Below are 11822 nucleotides of genomic sequence, written 5' to 3'. Positions count from 1 at the left end.
ATTACTACCAAAGTTCATCCCATAATTCCTTATACTTCTCGAGATATTCTGAAATCAATTCCAAAATTGACCTCAATTTTTTTTTACTCGACATTAGCTTGGGCCTTAGAAGCAAGCTCCAAACAGCTCAGTATTACGTTACGCTACAACTCCATATCATCGCTGCCACAGGCCTTTTTGATATGACCTCGTGACCCCATGACACGCTGGTTATGTGACGTCACAAGACGTTCAACTCGAAAAATGGATTCGACAGGAACGACACCTGTCAAGAGGTATTTGAAGTGTTTTTTGTGTTTTTCGTCCCCGAAAATTTTATTTTCCTTAAAGGGGAGGAAATTCAACGACAGTAGCATTCCTGATGAGGTGATAGACGGTATTGTTGGGCCAAAGACCGTCGAGAAGCTGAAAGAAGCAGAGGCATCGGTAAGAGTCATAATTAGTGTTTATGTATACATATGATAGATAATATTGGAAAAGTTTTAATGCATTTATGTCATTATTATTTTTATGTAAAATCATATCAGTTTAATGTGCTATATATTATATTTGCTGAACTGATCTTCCTTCTGCGAAACTTAACTATTATTGACCAACGGTGCTTGGGGCACCTGTAAACTTGTTTACAATTATACGTACAGGTTAGTTATAGTCTGTCCCACGACCGGAACGTCACTACTTTTTGCAAAATATCTCAAAATAAATAAATACCTTGGACTTCAACCTATATACGATTGGTAGATTGGTTTTTTTCCAAACTTCCTGCATTTATCCGAACCCTCGAGGTCAACCAGTGTAAACACACGGCGGCAAATTCAAAGTCTACGGGGATTTAACATTGCCAAAATGGCTGCCACTTCGGAAGGGGATACTTTATTATTTTTTTTTCTTCGGAATTTTCCGTAGTCTTTCGTCAGTGACGTCATGTATGTTTCAACGCTGCGCACGTTGTATCTATTTACGCATGCGTTACAAAATAACGTGTTTCTGCCATATTACATCTAGGCCCTAAACATATAATATTTAAAGTACTGCAGCAGAATACCACGGCAGAAGAAGACCAGACAAGCTGTAAAATCTCTACAGGTATTATAGCATGGTAACAGATACACCCATGTTGACAACTTTGAGCTATACAGCTATGTTTGCAGCTATGCAGCTATGTTTGCAACCATGAACCTACGGTACTCTACTATATTCTGGGATGTCTATAAATCCCTATAACAAGTATTTCTGTATAAAAATATGACTTTACCTTATGTGAGCATAGCCCGGTATTTAATCCAACATGGAAGGCAGGACATTAAGCCTGTAATTCTTCAGAACTTCGGCATCTCCAAACCGTTACACATCGCACACATGTGTACACATAAACAACGTAAACATGTCAGGCTATATCACACACACTCTTGTTTTAACCACTATATTTTCACATCAGCCATAACTGAAACACTATAATTCAATTGCATTCATGTTCAAAACATTCTACACACGCAAAAAACCTCCATATTCGGTCAAACAATTTTGAAAGTTCCTGCTGTTGTCTGCTATTTCTCGGATAAGAATGACGTCAGGAAGCGACCTTGCCCTTTATAGTGTGCTGAAAGGTCTATTCACACCCATGTAATTCTTACCCGAGTTGTAATTTTACACACGTAAGTAGTGATAGAGACATTCAGTATACACTGTTTATGGTTTCATACATGACCGTGTCTTTTCTTTCACATTTTAATAAATAATAGAAATTATTCAAAGTCCAAAAACACATCTTATTTATTCTTTTTATATAATATAAATAAACAAGAAAGATAACTCTTAGATACTGAGTAATAATTAGTATCTTAATTGCTGGCAAGAGTTACCTCCCACACAAGTTAACCCCTAAAGCAAAAATAAACTGAGACAAACTTGGTGTTTCATTGTTCACAATAAGAACAACAAATTATAAAACCTTTATTTTCACAGAAGCAAATTCTTAAAAATATAATAGATGAATATAGAAAAGATGAATATAGTGATTCCATGAGTTGCAAATGTATATGCATAAGCTGTCCATTTTCATTAATTGTTATAATATGTGCAAGTTTTTTTGTATACATCAAGAATATGAGCCTTTCACAACTTCTAGATGGAATTTAACTTTAATTGTAATTCACATGTATAAATGTATATAATTAAAATCAGAAAGTAGCTTTCTTTGAACTACATGCAAGAAGTTGTGATTGGACAAAATTTAAAAAATATGAGTGCATCACAAAACCTCACATATTGTCTTGAAATTCAAATGAAAAAAAAATTGGGGCAGGGGGGTGCAGCTATGCATTTTCAGCTAGAGGGGCACTATCAACTACCAAATTGAACAATTCCTTGACAAATAAAAAGATAATAAAAATTATTGATGGGGCACAAGCAGAAAGTAGTATAGTAGCTGTAATTTCTGTATATCAGCAAAATCATTAAAGGGGGGGGGGGGGGGGCACCCCATCCCCTGGTTCCTACAGCTATGAGGGTTATAACGTTCATTTTATACACAACTGAGTTAAGAATTTTATGATTTTCTTTGATTTCAAGTTAGATAATACATCTATAGTAATAACACAGGAAATATTGCATATTTTCAAAACAATTGCTAACAATATTTAGTGGATGAGACAAATGATAAATCTACTGTGGTTAGAATGAAAATTGGGTCTCCAGAGGCTTTTAGGATCCTATAATTCTTAATGAGGCAGTCAAGTTGATACAGCAAAAGTTTTTTATGGGGGAAAACTGTTCTTCATAGGAAGAGATAAGGGGAGACAATAAAAACTAAATTCAATTAGGCTCATCTTTATCAATTGAAAATCTTTGAAACGGATTACAAAGGTGTTCTGAATATCTTAAAGCTCAAAAAGAGTTCACATAAACAAAAATAGTAACCTTGGACTAAAACTAAAACTATTAATTTAACATTTTTTGTAATGCACAGGTTCTTGACATTCTTAAAAAAGTGTACCAGGCATTTGAGCAAGAGAGGACACAGGGAAGGGTAAAAAACATTTCTGACCCTCTGAAGAGACTTTCCACAGCAACAGGTATGAAATATCACACAAATACTCTGCTACTGATACAGACAGATATCTGTAATAATGGACCTTTTCACAAAATATCCGGCATATAAGACCAAAAAAATCTATTACATTAATTGTGAAAAAAGAAAATCTTTAGTTATTTAACTTAAACAAGAAGCCCATGGGCCATATTGCTCACATGAGCATTCTTTTTAGATAAAGCAAGATTTAGTTCTGAATTGACAAGTATATTTAATGGTTTATACATATGTTATCTCATCCTACCCTAAAGATCCTCAAGTTGAGTTGAAATTGAGTTAATTGACACAATGTTTCTAGAGAAAAATATTCAATAGTGAAAAGTTTATGATGTATAATGCTGACAACAATGAAAATGACAGACCCATTTTGATCAAAAAAGCTTATTTAAGCCATTGACTATAGTGAGCTTATATTTTCTTGCTTTTATTACATTAAAACATATTGTGAGATTATATATATATATATAAAAAAGAAATGACAGAGTGACAGAATTATCAAACTTCAGTTCTCTGCTTACACAGTAAGTCATTTTATGTTAAAAAAAAGATGAAAACATAGTCTGTGCATTGTATCCTCTGATACATGAAGTACATATTAAAATCTTTTAATATATTTTACTGTAGGAATATCTGAAAGAACTCTGAAGGCAAATCTCCTGTCTGATCCAGTGAAAACTGTGGTTGAGGATCTGCAAGTCCCTCCTGTACAGCAGAAGATCCACTCCAATAAGGGGCTCGATGACTTTGATGAGGACCTGGTGAAAAGGACCATCCATGAGATGCAGTTGAGGCGCGAGTATGTTTCTCTCCGTCGACTGTCAGATGTGTTGGTAGAAAGGGGAATCAGGATCACCAAATCATCTTTGGCAAGACTCGTGAAGAAACTTGGATTCAGGTAGGAATCAATTGGAAAAATATAACCTACAAATAAAGCATATAATTATTAAAATTACATGTATTTATTAAATACACTTATTGACTGGATTCAAGGCCAACATACATTTTGTTGGACCTACAGGGTGAAAAAAAAAAGCATTTCGCTTTCGAACCCAGTCAATAAATGATGTTATACAAAATTGTACCTTTCATTATATAATTATAATTGTCCAATAATTGTCCAATATCTTGCTCCACAATCAAACATTGATTTTACATTTAATACTGCTCAGTAAACAAAGGAAAAAATAGACTTATTTTGATATGGATTTATATAAGAACAAATTTTTAAAGTATAAAAATAAGCATTGTTTGCATGCTTAACAAGAGGCCTATGGGCCACATCACTCACCTAAGCAGTGTGGCTGGGAAGAAAAGCAAAAGTCAATTCACTATTGAAAAGCTTAAATGCATATCCCAATAATAAGGAGGGGGATATGATTTGAATTAATACCTTAAATCTACACAAACTAAGAATGCTCACATATTTCTTTGACATAATGTGGCTTTTTCTCTCTAAAATTTGAACTTTCATTTTGGCTCCACCCTTTCCCCAGGGTCAGGATTTGAATAAACTTTAATCTTCACTACCCGAGGATGCTTCCACATTAGTTTCATCTTTCCTGATCCAGTAATTCTTGGGAAGATTTTTTAAACTTGCCACCTAATATTCACAATTTCTGAATTATCTCCCCCTGAAAGAGGGCATTTCCCTTCATTTGAACAAACAATCTTCTTCACCCAAGGATGCTTTGTGGCAGGTGCAATTGAATTTGGCAGATTTACAGACGGACAAATGGACAGGACTTCAGAACAAATGTGATCAGAAAAGCTCATTTAACTTTATCACCTTTGCACTTTTGTAAAAAATATTTTTCTTTTTCTTTCAGATTCTACAAGTCTGGTTCAGATCGGAGGTTTATTGGTGAGCGTAATGACATTGTCAGTATGCGCCATACTTACCTGAGGTCCATCCGAAACTTTAGAGAGGCGGGTCGTCCTATTGTGTACTTGGATGAGACTTGGCTGAACACCAATCATGTAGCGAGGGGAGATTGGGTGGACTGTCCTAGGACATCTACCTCTGCCTTTGAGTCACACCGTGAAGGTCATGGGCGCTTCGTCCCACCTGGGAAGGGGTCTCGTCTGATAATCGTGGATGCTGGTTCTTCGGCTGTAGGCATGATCCCGGGATCAAGCCTAGTTTTCGAGTCGAAAACTGGCAATCAGGATTATCACGATGAGATGAACTCAGGAAACTTCACGAGGTGGTTCACTGAGCAGTTGCTCCCTAACCTACCGGGTAATTCAGTCATTGTGATGGATAATGCTTCCTATCACAGTCATCTGGATCCTGAGTCTAAGTGTCCGACATCGTCGGCGCGAAAGGCCGAGATCCAGTCTTGGCTTGATAGAAAGGGTATCCATTACACCCCGGCAATGATCAAGGCTGAATTACTCACGTTGGTGAAGCAGCACAAGCCTCGTCCTAAGTACGTGATTGACGATTTGGCTTCACAGGCAGGTCACACAGTTTTGCGTCTACCTCCTTATCACTGTGAGCTGAATCCCATCGAGCTGGTTTGGGCTGAATTGAAAAGCTTCGTCGCCAGGAGCAATGCCACGTTTAAGAAAGATAAAGTGATGGAGCTATTCAATCAAGCAAGATCAGCTTACGATGTGGAGAAGTGGAGGAGGGTCGAGAGCCACGTGATAAATGAGGTGGAGACAAAACTGTGGAAACTTGACGGAGTTCAGGATGACGAGGTCGCTCCGGTGATCATTGACTTGACGGACTCCGAGGACAGTGACAGTGACTTAGACTCAGATTTTGGTGATGACGAAAGTGACGCTGACTCTGACGTTTCCATGAACTCCGTCGAGGAATCTGATGATGAAGTCACTTGTTGCATATGTGGTGACTATAATGCTCCTGGACGGTCACGAAAGATTGCCTGGGTGGAGTGTGAGTTGTGTAAGAGGTGGAGTCACCGCATATGCACCAAGCCCTCTCTAAAGTCAGGTAAGTGCCTCCGATGTTGGAACAGTTTGTACGGACTGAATCCGCTTTCTTCATGAGCCTTCCTCTGATGATTGGTGAACTGTTCCTCTTTAAAGGTAAAAGAAAGATTATTAATCATTCATTGATGCATGTACGTATCACTTAGTGTTTGATCATAGATTTAGCTATTTGAGAAAAATAAGATAATGCAGTAAACGCTAAGAATTCAGTAAAATTTTACTCTAAAATTTTGACATTGTTGGAATGCTCATAAATAGATGAGAGTGCACTGATTTAAATATAACTTGGTTCACAAGTAGACTACACTAAAATACATAATTCTGAGCATCAGTTTTTGATTTCAATGAATGGAGTAGCTATTTTTACTAGTTTGGGTCTAATTTCGAAATAACTTGGCAAAGAAACAGACTACACTAAGACGAATAATTATATTTATTGCTGTTGCAATGTTTCAAACCCATGGGCTACTTTTCTATTTCTCTGTTTATCAGAACAAACAAGTAGAGCTACAGTCTCATCAGATACTTCTGGTTTCAATGTGTGACACATCTTCAATTCGATATTTCAGCTGACAAAATTTAATTACGCAATAGGATATTAAATATATGATTACTATATAAGTAAGGAACAAATTTAATAGACACCCAATTTATATTTGTAAACTGTTTATAACATATGAAATCGGAACCTATTAAATTCATTCCTTACAGTTTAATTTTTCTTTCATTTATTGTTAAAAAAAGTTGACTGCCTTGAAAGTACCTTCAAATTGAACAAAATTTATATGTAATGTCAGGCAGATTGATACATTACTTTGATGTAAGTCATTCGGACAAAGGGAACCTAATTTAATTGATATAAAGTAATTTTTTTATCCATCAATCAAATACCGCTTTATGACCTGAATCAAACTGTTCATAATTGAAAATGTCGAAAGTCTCCTAAGACAATGAAAACTTAAATCTTTGGTTAATCTATGATACATGCATTGTTTAATGATTAATTTGTCTTTCAAAAGGTGGGACTGTGTGTAACTAATCTTTTTTACTGTTTCTTGCCTACATTCTTGAGATTTTACCTCATATTGCTGTAATCACTTTCTTGTCATTTGGTCAAAATTTCATCAGTATGGATCAGCTATAACTGAAAATAAAGAAGATCATTACAGATTTGAATCCCTATTGTAGATCCTTGCAAACTTAAATTTATTAAAGACTTTATGCACATGCAAGCTTACATATGAATTTCTTTTTACCCTGCTGGTATATAGATACAGAGGTAACCATATCCAGTTATAGTAAACTGCATACTGGTAAATGAATTTTAATAAACAAGTCAGAATTTCACTGCATTTAAAATAAAAAATACACTCAATGTCAACTAATTTATTCTGATCCCTAATAAATTTTGCTTTTACCTATAGCTGTATTTTATGGTCATTAAGACATCTTAAGGTTCAAATAGAGTTTTTCATAATTATGTGAACACATATACTGCCTGATTATCTGATTAATTACACACAATGCCCCCTACCGAACCAACAAACCTGACTTTGGATGAGTGAAGCTGCTTCCCCTCCTCTGTATCTCCTGTATGTTAACTTTTCACAGGCCAGCATTTAGTCTCAGTTCCTTATTGTGGTCCACTTCTCCTCTACAATTGGGACTTGCTTAATCAATATTTTTTTTTCATACATACAGTTTGTAAAATTAATTGCAAGAAAAGTGTTTTCATTCATGGGATATATTGAATCAATGATACAAATTTGTGCATATTTATAAAAACCCTATATACTGATTTCAAATTTTCCTTTTACATGACCTATTTTTACTTTGATTAAACCTACTGTGATATACTCTGTATTCTTTTTTTTTTTTTATTATTATGTACATAATCACTTGCAAGTAAAACAAATTTAATTTCAATGATTTTAATTCATGTGTGTACATGTTTTTTAATCATGTCATACTGTTTATTATATTTAAGCTTTAACATAAGAGTCGTACTGTATTTCTATTCAGTTTACTGTGATAAAATCTGCTGTGATAAATGTTATTCATATTGTTTACTGGTAACTAAATATGTAGTACATTGAAACATATGCATTGTAATTACTTGATTATTTTACATTTGTTCTTCAATATTTTGTATTTTCACTCTACTTTTACTGCACTTCAGTACTGTACATGATAAAAACTTTGTTGTGATTATTAGTTTAACTTAATTATTAATAATTTAATACATGTACTCAAAAACTCAAAAAATCCCACATCTTCATGTACCACTCTCTGAATCAGCGATTGTTCTAAATCTGAAAGATGCATATTTCGAATTTGTATTCTCTGTATCAATTTTTTTTACATAAATATACTGTATTTTTATATTTTCCATGTTCTGTGAAAACAATGTTGATGTTATATACACCCTCTTTTTTCTAATTATCTTTTTTCTTTCTTCAAATTTACCATATTAGGCTTACTGCTACTTATAGACTGACTCTAATGCTATAGTTGCACTAGTTTCATAGAGACATAACTTGCTTATTCAATGCTTTTGTGTCCGAATTACACCTTAAACCATTAATTATGACTGTATGTTTGCATTAAGGATATATCATGTATTACTTAAGGTTCTTTCAACCAAACATTGAATGTGTACAACAAAGGTGTTGGTTTGAAATGCACTACATTAAGCTAGTCAAAAAAGAAATAATAATGAACTAGCTAAATATATTAAGATTGTAGTCAAGCACAGCAGTAACTTACTGCAAATACTAATAATAAATTAGACTACAATGAGTTATACTTTTACATACAATTAAATGCTGAGCATTTTTACATGGACCCATGAATGGCATATGAATATAGTGGTTATTTTATTCAGTACACATTTCATTGTTGGTATACATGATATGGAGTCACTGGCACGACAGAGATGTCTGTAAACTTCCGTCTTTGTGACATTACCTAAATGCTTACATACAGGGCAAGGTATTTCAGAAATTCCCCAAATATCTTAATATCATATTTGATTTACATTATAAAGCAAGTAGTGTCTGTGATTAAAATACTACAGGAAAATTTCAAATGTTTGTCTCAATATTTGTATTGATTTCTTTGATGAGCATAATATGTGTTGTATTCATGCAGTAAATCATTGTTGTTGTTTTTTATGGGATGACACGTATAGTATACAAACTTTGATCACTAAAAAATTTTGAAATTTTCATTGATAAAAATCCTCAAACTGTATGTAGCATGTATAGTTAAGAAAAAATAAAATTCTGCAATGATTTTATAAATATACATTTTGTGATAAGTGATTATTCCTAACCATATGATACCCACAATATTGTGCTTTACAGATGTTGAAAAGAATTAATTGCAATATCAGTTATTGACTGTTCATCTTGTATAATACATGTACATGTTATGATGCAGATTTTCTCAAATTTGTGAAATAAATGTTTTGTTGCATTCCATAAGTATATTGTTTTCCTTTCAAAGATATATGAGGTTTTAAAATTGAAGTAAGTAATCTCATATCATTAGACAATATTCTGAATAATGCATTATAATGAAAAGTCATTTACATACAGTGACTTGTTGTATGACAAAATATGAAAAGTATGCATGGGTAAGAAAAGATACCTTCAAACAAAGTGAAAGTTTATCCTGACAGTGATTTCCATGAAAGGCTTAGCACCTGTAGAAGTCTCCTCAGCTGTAAATATGACAAAGCTGAACTTGGATTATATGAGGCTAAAAATATGTATGCTCTATATAGCAGTAAACCAATCAAATCAATCAATATGCAATTTTAAACATTTAATACTGTATACAGGGAAGTTTTTGCCCCCGTTTTATTTTCGCCCTTTTCTCGATTGGGCGAATTTAACATGGGGCGAATCAAAATTACACAGCATAATTTGTTAAACAGAACTATGACTGGGTGAATTTAAAATGGGGAAAATTATTTGCAAGTGCAAAAGGGCAAAAATAACACGGGGCAAAAATAACCCTGTATACAGTACTATAAATGTAAATTAAACCCATTCTCACAGTACATAGAGGTAGCATCATTAAGCCCCGTTAAAGGTGCATAGACACAGTGGCAATCTTGTGTATTAAAGAAATATTTTAAAAAACTTAAATCCAAAAAAATAATTATTTTCAGAGTAGAAATGTTTGAATGCAAAATCCCTTTTGTCATTCCACGCTTAGTGTTGTGTACAGAGTTTAGCAAATTGAACATACCTGTGAAATGTATAATACACAGTTTTTGTAAACAGGGCACAAGCTCTGATATTGTTAAGTTTCATGATTCACCAGGTGTGTTCAATTGTTAAAGTCTGCTCAATACAACTGCACGGACTGGACTGACAATATACTGTATGTTTTGCTTTCGTACATTTATATCACAATTTTCCGAATTATAGTTTTGTATTTTTCTTCAAAACACAAGATTGCCACTTTTCCTACGTATTAAGAATAAAATCAAAATCTGTGAAAGTGCAAGGATGCATCCATCAAACCCGCCCAAAAATTTGAAGTTTCAAAATTTTTTTAGATGAAATAAGATTTTTAATATATTTTCATGTGAAATGCCATTGCAATATATATAAGTTGTGATATTATACAGAAAATTTGAGAAAAATATTAACTTCAAATCTGTGTCTATGCATCTTTCATGCATGTGGGTAGCATAATTCTGTCTGTCTGTACACAATAAATTAAACTTTCTTTTAAAAATTTATATATGAATTAAACCAATCATTACATTTAAGCTTTTATGAAAGTCAAAATTTTATAACTGATTAAATAATTGACTTTAGCATTATATTTTCATTGACTGGGAGATTGATTGTGAAATGTGCTGTAAGATAAAGATTCAGTGTCTGTTGTCCTCTATACATCATATAAGCAATTGCAAAAAAAAAAAAAAAAAAAAAAAACAAACAATTATTTATATTGTATAAATCAATCAATCAAATTTTAAATAAACAAATATTTTTTTAGAAGAAATCAGGAAAGAAATTTGAGTGCCAAAATATTGGTAATATTGAAAATAGCATATTGGATACTTAGGGTAAATATTTAGGCATAAATAGTCTGATAAATAGATCTATAATAATAAATATTTTAAACTGTTTACGGTAGTGTTAAAAGCGAAAGTAGACTTGTTCTACAGTCATAGAGTTAATGAAATTTACCATTTTCTAACCGAAATAGAAAGTCAGTATTGCTTTCTTTTAATTTTATCCCTTTTCCTGTGAAGCTCTTTAATCCGACTTGTATGTTAAAATCAGTTCATTAATCAATGTTAGCCCGTGAGACGTTATAGATCTACAGCTGTTATGTGCAGCTGATGTGTACGTGTCGTCTATAATGTAGGTCACTGTATTTATGTTGTTTACAGCATAGGGACGGGTGTGAACAATACATCTTTGCATACTCTATCCTAAAAATTGATATACATCTTCAATAAACGTTTGTACAGCAGTATATAACAAAAAACAACATTAAAAAAACTTACCTTTCTGAACCATGGATGATTCTTTAGCCCGCCATTAGGCCGTATAGAGTGCGTCCATAAGCTGTACTGTACTGTATTCGGACTATTCACTCATTTATCACGATAAAACTCGTTGAAATATTGATGAATGTTGTGTTTTTCTCATATCTTTACTAAATACACGTTTATTTCATTTCTTTCTATTTTTAATATTTTTTTTAATTTTTCCTTCTGAAAGAACGACAACTCCCTTCATAA

At 33.3% G+C, this 11822-nt stretch overlaps 1 protein-coding gene and 1 long non-coding RNA gene across 2 annotated transcripts; both read left to right on the top strand.

The window, feature by feature from the left end:
• Positions 1 to 967: 967 nt before the first annotated feature.
• Positions 968 to 3853, top strand: LOC134232623 (uncharacterized). The gene is made up of 3 exons (XR_009984811.1): positions 968 to 1086; positions 2969 to 3074; positions 3716 to 3853. It is a non-coding gene; the product is annotated as an uncharacterized LOC134232623 (long non-coding RNA).
• Positions 3854 to 5209: 1356 nt separating this feature from the next.
• LOC134232622 (uncharacterized) lies at positions 5210 to 6050 on the top strand (the record flags this gene model as incomplete). The annotated part of the gene is made up of 1 exon (XM_062714620.1): positions 5210 to 6050. A coding segment is annotated over exon 1 (841 nt), but the record flags the coding sequence as incomplete, so codon positions are not given.
• Positions 6051 to 11822: the final 5772 nt, after the last annotated feature.

The sequence above is a fragment of the Saccostrea cucullata genome, unplaced genomic scaffold, assembly GCF_032062105.1.
Source record: "Saccostrea cucullata isolate Sc308-1 unplaced genomic scaffold, CSIRO_AGI_Scuc_v1 ctg4118, whole genome shotgun sequence".
NCBI classification, from domain to species: domain Eukaryota; kingdom Metazoa; phylum Mollusca; class Bivalvia; order Ostreida; family Ostreidae; genus Saccostrea; species Saccostrea cuccullata.
This window is presented reverse-complemented; position numbering and strand designations above follow the sequence as displayed.